This window comes from Hemiscyllium ocellatum, chromosome 4, assembly GCF_020745735.1.
Source record: "Hemiscyllium ocellatum isolate sHemOce1 chromosome 4, sHemOce1.pat.X.cur, whole genome shotgun sequence".
NCBI lineage: Eukaryota > Metazoa > Chordata > Chondrichthyes > Orectolobiformes > Hemiscylliidae > Hemiscyllium > Hemiscyllium ocellatum.
Window position 1 is genome coordinate 26,558,668 of NC_083404.1, and position 14,483 is coordinate 26,573,150.

Consider the following 14,483-nt stretch of genomic DNA (forward strand, 5'->3'; position numbering starts at 1 on the left):
TTCTCAACCTTCCCTGCTCCATTCAACAGTTTTAGCATGGACATCTCTATTCTAGCATCCATGACAGTTATGTTCCTTATACTGCCTGTTATCATTCGTACCAAAATGCACCACGTTTCTGCATTAAATTCCACCAGCCAATGTATTATTGAATTCTGTCACTATCCTCCCAGGTTTATGGGTCTGAGAGTTTTACCAATGTGATGTAGAAACTCGATGCTTTGAGCTACATTGTGTAAATGGCTTCAAATGTAATTATGAATTATCACTCTCTGTTCCAAGGTGGTGTTGGAATTTAAAAGTATGGATCTGTGATTGTGAAACTTTGCACTGAATGCTCTCCTTTGGAGCCTGTTGATCAAATCAGTGGCCTTTGAATTTTAGCGAGCATGAAACAGTGTTTAGAAATCCACTTGTATTATTAAATAAAAGATGACTCTTCATGCACAAGTTAAAAACATTACTACAAGTAATACAAGGCTTAGTACAACACTTCTTTTGTTTTAAAGGCAATAATGAGGGTAAAGATAATGTCACTATAGTCCTACTAGGTCATACTGCTGTTCTCTGATTAGAGAGGAAAGCTGGTGGTGGTTTAACCTCAGGGAAGGGGAGAGGTTGAGAAGAAGAGTCCTTTATGGTAACTTCAGATGGTGCAGGAACTGAGCCCATGCTGTTCATAGTACGCTGTATCACAAACTGGCTGTTCAACCACTTGAGCTGATAGAATAATAGGAGTAGCAGTGGAACAAAAGAATTCCCATGAATAATTGAAAGGTAGGTTATTCAAAGACAATGCTTTGACAAATTAATTTCATCAGTACCCAGTGTTGACATGAGAACTGCAATGGACTCAAAGAGTTATTTATCGGCATAAGATGCTGAATTAATAACTTATTTAGTCAAAGCAATTAAAACCAAAAAGATGCTAGCAAAAGTATTCTCAATATTACTTCTATTAAAGTTAAAGTTTCGTGAGCTTAACCACCCCCACTTCGTTAAAAGGTCTTTTTAAATTATCCAAATTAATTAATATGCTGTGCATCGTACCTGCAGATAACTTTTCAGTTATCAAAAGTACAACCATCATATTGTTGATAGTTCAGTATTTTGAGTGCTTCAACTGCACTTTTCAACCATGGCATTTTCCAACTCTTATTCCTGAAAGTCAGAGGTTTAAATTCAAGCACAGCGTCACTTCAAACATTTTTGACACTTGGATATTCTTTTGCAAACATGGCATTGCCGTGCAACATTGGAATTGTCTATTATCCTCAGTATCTCCATTCAAAAAAGGGTTTTGGTTCTCATTGCCAAAATTAACAGCGACAGTTTGCATTAATATCGCAGCCATAACATGTTAAACCACCTTAAAGCACTTCACAAGAATGGTTACTAATTTTAATTGGACACAGAGCCATATAAAGTGCTATTAGGACAGGTGGACAAAAGCTTGGTCAAAAAGTAAAGGTTTAAAGGAAGGCCTTAAAAGATGAAAGAGAGATGGCAAGGCCAGGATGTTTAGGAAGGACATTTCAGAGTTTAGGTTCTTGACAGCTAAAGTCACTGTCATCAAGAATGAAGCAAAAAATAAACATGGACGTGCAAGAATCCAAAATTGCTGGTGGGCAGAGATCTTGGATTGTTATAGAGCTGGAGGACGTAACTTGGATAGGGAAATTTAAAACATTAATATTTGAAAACAAGGATAGGAGTTTACAATTGATGTGTCACTGAACTGGGAACGAATGTAGGTCAAGGTTAATGGCTGAGCAGGACCTGGAACAAATTAGGAAACAGGCTAGAAAGTTTTAGATTTTCTGAATTCTTTCTTTCAAAATATTCCAATTTACTGTAATTCCTGTAGTCTGGAAATCTATTGTTAAGGAAGACCAGTACTCCAAAACGTTCTGAGCAGATTCAAATAGACCATGAGCCCATTCTTAAAGCAATGCATTTCCAAGACAGCAGTTTGCATTTGCTCTGAGACCAAGCATCATACAAATCAATGCTTCCATCTTTAAAAAAAATGATCACATTGTACAAAAAAGTTTTATAAAACATGAGGAAATTGCATGATTTGCTATATCCCAGTCATAGATACCAGCCCAACTGAGCACAATACAATGAACACAAATTCATGCAGGAATGTTCTCCTCATTTGTCATGGCACAAATTTTGCCCCTGAAATAATGGGATACTTATTCCCAGTTTCCACATTCCTTCACGTTGATGCTGAAAGTAACACAGAGTTCTACTTTAGTAGGTTCCAGGTACCACTTGAGAACTAGCCCCTCAATCCCTAACCAATCAATTAGAAGCTGATATTTTGTGCACCTTTACCATATGCAAGGGACATTTGGAAATTAAAGATAGATGTCTGCTTTCCAAAGTTTTGCCAGTACACTCTCACTGACATACTGATGCATTGTATCCCTGATTTGGAGATGCTGGTGTTGGACTGGGGTGTACAAAGTTAAAAATCACACAACACCAGGTTATATACCAACAGGTTTAATTGGAAGCATACTTGATTTCGGAGCGACGCTCCTGCATCAGGTGATTGTCCCTGAAATCACCTGATGGAGTGTCACTCTGAAAGCTAGTGTGCTTCCAATTAAATCTATTGGACTATAACCTGGTGTTGTGTGATTTTTAACATTGTATCCCTGGTAGATAACTGCACTAGTTTGGGTGAAATGGATACAAACATATATGGAGGTTGCTCACACTGGTACTTCACCCATCTAAAACTTTCCCTGAAGACATCTCAGTACAAGTATAAAGAGATGCCTAGCATAATCTCACCCAACCAGAAATATTCTGATCTCCAACATCCCATTCCTGGCTCAGTAGTTTTAACTTTGAAATCCTCTTTTTTTTTTCCTGTTCCTGTTCCTGCATGATGCAGATAAAACATATATTTATATCAGTGCAATTCTCTATCACGTTGAAAATTCTGGCCTAATCCAGAGCATTGGAAATTCATTGATGATCTTCCTTCCTGTGAATCCACAACTGGAACACAGATCTTAAAATTCTATGTTAAATCATCTGAATTTGATCACTGGTTGGATCTGTTCTCATCTGATTCTGGCCTGGAGGATCTCCAATTTTAATCATCCCACCATTATTAACTTCATTACATTCTTTACTTTAAGGAGAACACTACCAGCTTCTCCAGTCTCCTCGTATAATCACGCACATGACACTGTTACATGACCTTTAAGGCTTTGATATCCTCCAACATGGTTCCCAGGATTAAACAACCTCCTACTGAAATCTAACTAAAATTTAGTAAAGACTTAATGTAATTTGCTTGCTTTAGTAAATTTTGTTTACATTCACATAGAATATGCTTATCACATACTTTTCTAACAATTTTCTCAGTTTGTCCTGACACCAGACTGCTTTGAACTTGTTCACTTAGTCATCTTACTTCTCTTCATTCCCCCTAAACAGTTGTATCAATTCCTGTCATTTCACCAATCAGTCTATGACTTCCTGACATCTCTTACTTTAGGCAGAATTTTTCACTATGAAGTCTAGGTTAGTGTTGGGCATGGAACTGAAAGTGGTAAGAGTTTCTGTTTGTGGTGGGTCACAATCTAACACAATCACATTATTCCTAGCTCATTACCTACACATGCATAGCAAGAACAGCAATCTTGTATCTTGTACAGCTGTTGGGCAGATGTTTTCACCTTTATCTGCTGGGGGGGGTGAATGATAGAAAGTACCATATTTAACGGGTATCAGTTCAACTCTCCACTCACTCAAGACACGATCTTCCGTAGTCTGTAGGACACCTCTAGCTCCTCTAGAGATGTGGCAGGCCCGACAGACATTGGCCCCATGATTCATTGGGCCCTCGATGAAAGTTGTCTCAGCAATCCCGAAAATGCAGTAGGTTATTTTTCCCAGGGATGGTAGCAGAAGTCCATCTTGTCTGAACAAGGCAGAACAGTTGGAAGTAACAGTGAAGCTTAGAGCTTTTGTACTCACAAGAGTCCAGGGTGGGAAGAAGATAAACAACTGCCTTCAAGAGCAAGGCATATCATCTGTTCATTGCAAACTGACATTCACAGGCACTCAGTTTAACTATTGGATGAGGAGGAATTTCAGAGAATGTCAAATCTAAGCCTGGGCACCTAATAAAGTATGTGCAATGTATGGGGGGGGCAGCAAACTCTTGCTGTCAATGTTCTTCTGTTTGTAGGACAGTGTGTCTGTAAATCTCACTTACTAGGGTGGGCTCAAGTCACTAAACAGGCAGTTACCCTGCCTGCATAGAAAGAAGGTTAGGATTTTCACAGGATGCCTCCAATCTGCTGTGGTTAGATGTGTAGGCAGTGTGACAGATTGTTTAGATAAGGGTGTGTGCTGACAAGCAGCTAATTTTTCCTCTTCTCCGTTTAAGGTGCTAGTGACCAGACATATAGAAAAAGAAAAGGAAGCAGCCTTCTCCCTGTTCCATATTTAACTGATCTTCATGGTCCAGTTTCACCAGTACCTCTAACAATGATGTCTCCCAGTCCTCACAGGAAGCACCGGTGCAGCATCTGCCTGCACCCTTCATTATTCATGTCAGACTGCTTACACTATCTGGACTAGGTTGAGAGAAAACCTAGTGAGCACATCACTGACACGGGTTCACAACCAGTGGAGGAAGCAACAGCTGGGGACTGTGACCCTCAGAGGACACCCAGAGACCAGACCCCTTCTGATCTCCATGTAGATGTTGTGCCTCTGTACTTAGCCAGGAGATGCATAGACAGACAGGGGAACATCAGAAGCAAGAGGAGATGAGACTGTAGGTTGGAGGAGTCTGTCAAAATTCTGTACACTGTCATTACTCTGCCATGTGAGTGCTTCAGCTGCCTCTGTGGGAAAGGCCTTTGAGTTGCTGGATTTGTTATCAGGTCTGTCCTCCATCACTATAAGCATTGGTGCAGAGGCAAAAAGGCACTTTGACCTCCCTTCAGTTGTCCCTCATGCTCAAGGAGCCAGGGAGATGCCATCAGACATGCAAAGCAAATAGGAGGGCTAGCCAGATACCTCAGAGACTCCATCTCATAAAAGTCCTGCCCCTCCACTTTCTCTCTGCCAGTGATCCCATCACCTCCAGTAGGTCAGACCATAGGCGGTGCTCCCAAACTTGCTGGAGTCACTCAGCAACCAAGGCCCTGCAGGCCCGTAACTCATAAAGGACACCGGCTAAAGTTATCACAGGCCACAGGCTGTAGTAGACACAGGCTGCCTCCACGTCAGCTGGGCAGGTTGAGACTCACTGAGAAGTAATAGCAAACAACAAAAGAAGAATTTTTGAGAGAATACAGCTGGCATAGGTATTCAATCAATGTGGTCCCTTCCCATAGGTACCTTACTGCTCTAGATGATAATGTTGTTGGCATCTATTTAAAATGAGTACAGTTGCATATTCCTAATCCCAGCAAGAGGGGTTTTTCGATGAGGACTGTTGACCCTTACAGAGCTATATTTGCTGGGTGGTTTCACCATACTAGTTATGGATTAACAGCATCCACTATTATTAATGCTTAAAAAGATCTAGGAGACAAAAGAGTTAAGTGATTTAGCCATTAATTGAACCAAACCATAATTTACTAATGCAATTTTTGACACTTCGTTGATAGTCAGACCTAACCCACAAAAAGCTCAAGCTCATCATCAGCCTTTCATTGCAGTCAATGGAGATCAATAATTTTCTACCATTATGTCATTATTTTTCTTCAGCCACTTAGTCTAATAATTGATGACACTGGTAACTTGGTATTGACGTGATTTATGTCAGGAGGACACTAAGGGCACAACTGAAACCAAGAGTCTCACCCCAGCAGTCTGAAAATTGTTCTTGGAGTATTATTTTTTTCCTTTGGCTTTCATATCATGCTCACTTTACTGGACAATTTTCCTATTAATGTCTGATGGCAATTCATTTCAGGGCTCCCATCTACTTGTACATTTGTAAGGAAGCTGAAAACATTGTTGTGTCTCAATCAATCGGCATTCTTTGCTCTTCACTCTCACAAATCATCTGAATGCAAAGCAAAGAAAATAAGTACATTACTTGAAGCCCCATGGCTGAAAGTGGAAGCAATTTCATATTACCCCCTTCCTAAATGCAATGACACATTCCCCATCCTTTGGCCAGAGCGTGTACAGGATACATGTGTCATTTGTAGCACTATAAGGGGAGCTGTGCATGCACAGACAGTTGTTCATCCAGGAGGCAGTTGGCACCTGTGTGAGAATTAAATATTAGACATGATGGCCCAATCATTAGGGTGTTTAAAGCATATTTCTGATTCTTAAACAGGCCAAGTAGTGGGATGAGTGTAATAGTTACCTTACAGTGTGCCCTTGATAACTTGGTGAAGAGCATAGTGGCATACTGCTCACAAAAGAAAGGCTCACTCTTCAGTTACAGATAGGGCAGTGGACTAAAGCACAGTAAATGGCAATGGTACACCCAGCCCTGTCGACCCTGCAAGGTCTTCCTCACTAACACCTAGGAATTTCTGCCAAAATCAGAAAAGTGTCCCAAGACTAGTTAAGCAACTAGCTGATATAATCATACTCATTGAATTATACCTTAGAGATAAAGTGCCAGATGCTACAATCATCATACCTAGTTATGCTCTGTCCCATTAGAAGGACAAACCCACAAGACGTAATTGCACACTAATGTCCATTTGGGAGGAAGTTGCCTTGGGGATTCTCAACACTGACTTCAGACCTCAGGACATCTTGTTGCATGAGGTTAAATGATACCTCCTGCTTGTAACTATCTCCCACGCTCCTCATCTACTAAATCAGTAATCCTCCAGGCTAAACACTAATTGGGAAGGATACAAAGCATTCTGGGTGAGACACTTAAACATGGGCAGCACAGTGACACAGTAGTTAGCATTGCTGCCTCACAGCACTAGGGTCTTGGGTTTATCTGTCTGTCTGCGTGGGTTTATTCCGGGTGCTCCAGTTTCCTGCCACAGTCCAAAGATGTGCAGGTTAGGTGAATTTGCCATGCTAAATTGCCCATTGTGTTAGGTGTATTAGACAGAGGGAAATGCGTCTGGGTGGGTTACTCTTCACAGGGTCAGTGTGGATTTGATAGGCCAAATGGCCTGTTTCCACACTGTAGGGAATCTAATCTAATCATCCATCACCAAGAATATATTGGTAGTAACACAGCTAGTCATCCTAAAGGAGTAGTTGCAAGACTGGGCCTAATGCAGATCATAATAGAACAGACAAGAGATCACAGAGTGGATCCAAGCGATTCTTTTCAGAATTGGTTAAATTGACTTAAGAGAAGCAATTTGCTTAAATATTAACATTTATTAAATAATAATAGAAGATGGAAAAGAAAGGAAAAAGGACTGTAATATGACCATCTATTAAGTAAAACAGAAAAGATGAAACGGAAGGAACAGAAAACAATGAATCTCATGCCCTCCTGCCCATAGGGAACCCCTCGATCGATGGCTGTTCTGGAGGCTTAGGTGTATTCTTGGCACTGTCCACAATCCCAGTCCAAGGTGAAGTCCAAAAACCAAGAACGAAACTCTCTCTTTCATATAGTGTAACAAGCAGCCAGCACAGAAAAACAGATGCAGAAAACAAGCTGCTTGCAAGCAGAGAAAACGAGTTTTGTTTGTGCCATCTGCAGCACATACAGGAACGAGCACAGGACTCATTCAAGGTCATGCAGCTGTCGAATACTGTCAACAATTTTAGCCCTTCAGCCCGTCCTATACAGCACAGGACATCACACCCACTAATCAATCTGTCATAGATGTATCTGTGTTTGACAGTTTTGATACGAGTGACCAGCACACATTCCCTGTGGAGGTGAAGTCCTGACTCTGCATTGAAGTTAACCCTCTATGATATTGTATGGCACTACCATTGTGTTAAATGGGATACATTTTGAACAGATCTAGGAACTCAAAACTAGATGACCATGAAGCACTGCAGGCCATTAGCAGTAGCAGAATTGTATTCAACCACAATTCCAACTCTATTAATCACCACATCGAGGGATCAATCCTGGTTCAGAGAATAATACAGGACAGCGTGGAGGGGCACCATCCAGACCTAAAAATGAGGATCTAATGAAGCTACAAATCAGGGCTACCACAGGTTAACAGCAGAAGCAGCTTGCAATATATAGAGTTAAGTGGTCCACAACAAACAGATAAGATTGAAGTCCTACCATGTACATTTGTGAATGATAGCGGATAATTCAACAATTACTAGGAGGAGGAGGCTCTACCAACATCACTCTATTCAGTAAAAACTGAAAGAACTGATGAAACAGAGTAGCATCAAAAACAGAAATTGCTGGAAAAGCTCAGCAGGTCTGGCAACATCTTCAGAGAGAAATCAGAGTTAACATTTCAAGTTGAGTGATCCTTCCTTAGAACACAGTGATGTCCTTGGCGAATCATCTTCAGCTACTTCATCAATCACCTACTTTCCATCACAAGGTAGGAAGTGGGGATGATCAGTGATAACCACGCAATGTTTAGTTTCACTTTTCATTCCTCTTTTACTGATGCAGTCTGTGTACATGTTCAGCAAGTCCTAACCAGTACAACAAGGGCTTGGGCTGATAAGTGGCAAACAACCTTTGCGCCATACAAGTGCCAGGCAATGACCAAGAGATAATCAAACTGTCTCCCCTTGACATTCAATGCCATTGCTGAACCACCACCCATTATTAACATCCTGGAGGTTACCATTGACCAGAAACTGATCTGGACCAATCATATAAATACAGAGGATACAAAAGAGAGACTGGGAAGTCTGCAGCAAATAGCTTTCTAAAGCTTCTCCACCTATTTATAAGACACAAGTCGGGAGTGTGATGGAATACTCCCCGCTTGCCTGGATGAGTGCAAGAAGCTTGGTACCATCAAGGACCCCGCTTAATTGGCATCACCATTTTAAATATTCAATCCTCTTACTGCCAATGGACAATGGCAGCAGTGTGGACCACTGACAATAATCTATAGTCTTCTGAATGTTAAATAGGAGAAAGTGAGGACTGTAGAAGCTGGAGATCAGAGTCGGGAGTGTGGTGCTGGAAAAGTACAGCAGGACAGGCAGCTTCCGAGCAGCAGGAGAATCAATGTTTCAGGCATATGCCCTTCAAGGCCTCCAAACCCTCTATTTCTTAACCTCATGCTTCCCAACCAGTACACTTTCACCGACACCCTCATCCGCTTGGTTGAACTGGTCCTCACACTCAACAACTTCACCTTCCAATCCTCCAGCTACACCGGTACCAACCCCCACTTTTCCTCTGCTGCATTGATGATGGTATCAGCACTATCTCGTGCTCCCATGAGGAGCAATTCATCAACTTTATTAACACCTTTCAACCCGACCTTAAATTCACCTGGACCACCTCAGACACTTCCCTCCCCTTCCTAGACCTCTCCATCTCCATCTCCATCTCCAGCAACCAACTAACCATGGACATCTATTACAAACCCACTAACTGGACTACACCTCCTCCCACCCTGTCTCCTGTAAAAATGCCATCCCTTATTCCTAATTCTTCCACCTCTGCCATATCTGTTCCCAGGGTGACCAATTCCGTCAGAGAACACCTCAGATTGCCTCCTTCTCCAAAGACTGCAATTTCCCCTCCCAACATTTGATGACAGCCTCCAGCACATCTCCTCCACTTCCTGCACCTATGCCCTTGAACCCCACCCCTCCTAATGCAACAAGGACAAAACTGCCCCAGTCCTCAATTTCCACCCCACCAACCTCTCCATCATCCTTTGCCACTTCCGCCACCTACAAATAGACCCCACCACTAGCGATATGCTTCCCTCCACCCCTATCAGCGATTTGGAGAGACCATTCCCTCCATGATTCCTTTGTCAGATCCTTGCTCCCAACCTTCCACACCCCATTCCAGCCCCCTTACCTTGCCACTGCACGCACACCTCCCCCTCACCTTGGTTCAAAGCCCCAAAGGATCCTTCCACATCTGACAGAAATTTACCTGTACCTCCACTAATGTCATCTACTGTATCCATTGCACCTGAGGTGGTCTCCTCTACATCGGGGATACGGAATGCCAACTTGTGGATTGTTTCAAAGAATATCTCTGGGACACCCACACCAACCAACCCCACTGCTCCATGGCTGAATACTTTAATACCCCTCCCCCCCCCACTTCACCAAGGACATGCAGGTCCTGACCCTCTTCCATCGCCAAACCCTAACCACCAAATGCCTGGAGGAAGAATGCCTCATCTTCCACCTTGGAACCTTGCAACCTCATAGGATTAATGTGGATTTCACCAGTTCCCCATTACCTCTCACCCTACCTTATCTCAGTCCCAAGCCTGGTAGGAAGGAGTCTGGGCAATGAAACCACTCGCTCTCGCAGAAGCCAGACCTGCCTCAGGCAGAGGTACATCAGGACCAGGGGCTCTGGGGTTACTTCAGTGTTATAATTCCCCGGGGAAGGCCAAAGCAATAGAACTTCTATACAGTGTAGTAATAGTTAACAAACCACAGTTAAAAACCACACAACACCAGGTTATATCACTATCACCTGATGAAGGAGCGCTGCTCTGAAAACTAGTGTGCTTCCAATTAAACCTGTTGGACTATAACCTGGTGTTGTGTGATTTTTAGTTTTGTACACCCCAGTCCAACACCGGCATCTCCAAATCACAACAAATCACAGCTCTGTGGAAACAGCTGAGGGAAGACCTTATTAAAAGCCAGCCGAAGGTGGGAGGGGATTGCTGGGTTTTCTGGGGGTCTGGATTGTATGCACTGTTTCTTACCTAATTGGACTGTCCTGTTTGTACAAATGTCATTGTTACTGTTTGTAATGAGTGAAACTGGGATTTGAGGTTTGTCCTCATTTCCCTGAAAACTGGTTGAATGTCAGGGTTTTGGGGCTTGGCTTTGCCGTTCTTCTCCCTAGTAAAGTTGCTGTTTCTCTGTATACAGATGTAAATGTTAATTGTTTTGTAAACTGTGAAATATATAAATATAAAATATATAAAAGTCAGCTGAGAGGAGCTCAACGGAGTGCAATTCAGTGGATTCCTTTGATGTGTAAATGAAAGGAGGATATTGTTCCTGGAATGAATGGGCACATGTTGATGGCACCACTCCAGGAGTGGGCAGTTTCTCCTCCACTTGCGAGCACTCAGCAGAACCTCGGGGACTGTCTGAAGATCAACAAGACCAGCGGAAAGGGAGCACTGCGCCAGCCCCTCTCTCATTGATACTGGAAACGGTTCATCGACAGAAACACAAAAATAAAACACAACACTTCAACACCAACCGCGCTTCCTATTGGAACCGGGAGCTGTGGGCTGGTCTGAGAGAGTGTAATGTGTGGCGGGGTTGGTGTAGATGGTGCGGCTGGCTTTCTGACTCGGTTACACATGAGTCTGGCACAAACCCCTCATTGACCAAGGGATAGATGTGGGTGGGAAGCTGACATTCTGACTCCAGATCTCTTAATGGTATGGGTTGTAGCGGCGAGCAGCTCTCTCCCACCCCCACCCCCTCCCCCTCCTGTTGGGGTGGGGAAGGGGGAAGGGGGGTGGATGATGGGATGGTGAAGCAGTGGACCATCTCAGCGGCTTTGTCTCTCTCTCTCTCTCGCAGCTTGCCATAGTAACGCTGACAAAGCGGCTGCGCGGCGACCCCAGAGCTCCAACCAAAACTCCCCCCCCCCAGCCCTGGAAAACCGGGAGTGCGAGGCAGAGGGAGAGGGGAGCTCGGCAATGCTCCTCCCGGGAAGGGGCAGCTTCACCCCGGAGAGAGAGGAGAGGAGAGGGAGGACTCCCTGTTGGAGCGTTGCCTGAGAGAGTGCCTGTGACAGCAATGAGCGCTGACAGCCAGTATGAGGACAGTGTCTCTGATCTGCTGCTGGAGAACATCAAACACAGGCTGCTGAGCGCCTTCAGGGTAACCTCCGCCCAGAGAGAGCCGCCTGCTTCCTGGTCCCTCAGCACCAACCCTCGGGCTGATCAGGAACTCCGCAGGGCCAAGATCGATGGGGCCATCACTTGGCTCCGGACTGAACTGGTGAGGACATAACTCCATGTCTGTTCAACTTCAGCTCTTTCCCAAACTCCCACTCCCCACCCCATTCTCAGAGCAGGGCCGGAGCTCTCTCCCTGTGGAGCTGAGCCGCACCTCCAGCTGTTTGGGGAGCAGACCCAATCTCAATTCCAACCCCTTACCCCTTACTCCCTGAACCGCGAACTTCCTTGAACCGGGTTGGTTTTGTTGGTAAGCATGTCTGTAACAGAGAGGATGAATGTGTTTCCGGCCCATGGGTCAGCGTGTCCGCTTTCCTGTCCACCCTGAGGACACATGGCACCCCCACCCTCACTGAGAGCCGCCCCTCCGTACCCAGCATTGGCAGGGCAGAAGCTTTTTTTCCAACCAAATGTTGGAAATACTGACCCCATCACCCTCCACTAACTCGGTTCCTCGGCAAAGGATTGCATCCCACTGGCTAGCAGCTGTCTGAGATGACCCTTGGTGCAACAGTTGATCGTTTAAGTTAAGCCTCTGACTCCATGCCATTATGACCAACCCCTTGTAGGTGTTAGCATCATCTACCTGGGCTCACCTGCTGCTGAAACCTCTTCTCTCCATCTCTAAACTCGACCATTCCAGTAAATCCCCAGGGGACCCTCCCACTGTGTATTCTCTCTGAATTTAAGTTCATGCCAAACTTCTGCTGGCCACTCAAGCACCAGCCTGTGCTTGCTAAAGCAACCTGCCAAGATGTCCATCAGCCCATGACCTCTCTAACTCTGAAAATCTCCCTGTCCAGCCCCGTAGAGAAACAACTTCTCTCAGAGGGTCGTGTGTGTGTGGAACTCACTGCCCCAGAGTGCAGTGGAGGCAGAACCACCAGATTTAAGAAGGAAATAGATATGTTTCTGATGAAAAGCAGAATAAAGGACTATGGGGAGCAGGCAGGAAAGTGGGATTGAGATCAGGATAAGATCAGCCATGATCATGTTAAATGGGAGAGCAGGCTGGGAATTGCCTACTCCTGATGTGAATGCCTATGTTCCTATGTATATCCCTGGGATGCAGTCCCATCTGCTCTAATGTGGTAGCTCCGTGCTTTCCTGCTGCATATTAGCAGCACTATTTAAACTAATGGGGCCGGAATCACGTTATAACCAATGCATGCTTTAAAACTTCGTGCTTCAGAAAGTGTCCCCAATCGTGTTGTCATGAATTCATGTTAACAAAATGCATGCTATAGCAGAACAACCTTCCTCCAATTCTGGTCCCTTGAGCAAGCCAGTCTCGCACTGCGTGGGACTGGACCTTCAGCTTCCAAGGTTCCCGAATTCCCCCTCCCCCAAATTCTAGGCCACTTTGATTTTCTCCTTTAATCGCTTCCAAACGTTAGTTCTTCGATCCAGCTTTTGACCATTTCCCCCTCTCCCAATCTCCTTATGTGATTCGGTTTCTAGTGGTGTCCTTTCAGGAGTCCAGGAATGTTGTACAATATTGGCGCAACATAAATTCAAATTGTTGTCACTTGTGTACCCAATGATTTGGGGGAATTTGCAAATGTAGTCATGATTTGGAGACGCCGGCGTTGGACTGGGGTGGACAAAGTTAAAACTCAGACAACAACACCAGGTTATAGTCCAACAGGTTTAATTGGAAGCACTGGCAACTATCTGATGAAGGAGCAGCGCTCTGAAAGCTAGTGCTTCCAAATAAACCTGTTGGACTATAACCTGGTGTTGTGTGATTTTTAACTTTGTACAGATGTCGTCACTGTTGACGGATGTTAATGATCGAGTGAATGTGAGGGGGGGCGTTGTTGAGTGGGGGGGGGGGATGTTGTGTTTTTTTTCAAGCGAGATCCATAGGAAAGGGAAACACGGAGTGGGTTAATGTGTGATTCCTCCCCAAGGTGGAGTCCAAGCTTTTCAATCACAACAGATCTGAACGGGGACATGGGCAGAAGAGGCGGTCTCACTTCTTTTGATTTGCCTTGCAGTTGGAGATGCGATCCCAGGATCGGGAGCTCGCTAAAACCTTGTTGGAGTTAAACCGGGAAATCCAGAAGCTCAGGAATGAACAGGAATTCTGCAGAAATGTGCGCAGCGAGTCTCCTTCAGAGCTTCGGGATCCTGAAATTCAAACTTCCAGGCAACCAGACAAGGAAGGAGAGCAGGAGTTGCTCAGTTCCAGGAGCAGCAGAGAGCAAACTGACCGATTCTAGGGTTAATGGCCTGAATTTGCAAAGTGCTTCACATTTAAAACATCAGGATGTATTGTCTGGGTCAAACAATAACATGAGGAAAACTTAATAATGTGACCATTCTGAAGAAAGGACCTGAAATGTGAACTCTGCTTTCTCTCCACAGATCCTACTGAACCTGCTGAGTTTCTCCAGCACTTTCTGATTTTTGTTTTTTTTTCAC

At 44.3% G+C, this 14,483-nt stretch overlaps 1 protein-coding gene across 1 annotated transcript; it reads left to right on the top strand.

Annotated features, from left to right (window-relative positions):
• The first annotated feature begins 11,895 nt into the window (after nt 1–11,895).
• si:ch211-153f2.3 (alanine and arginine-rich domain-containing protein) lies at nt 11,896–14,281 on the top strand. Its single transcript, XM_060823983.1, has 2 exons — nt 11,896–12,099; nt 14,057–14,281. Exons 1-2 carry the CDS (start codon nt 11,896–11,898, stop codon nt 14,279–14,281), a joined length of 429 nt encoding a protein of 142 aa, XP_060679966.1.
• The last annotated feature ends 202 nt before the right edge of the window (nt 14,282–14,483 follow it).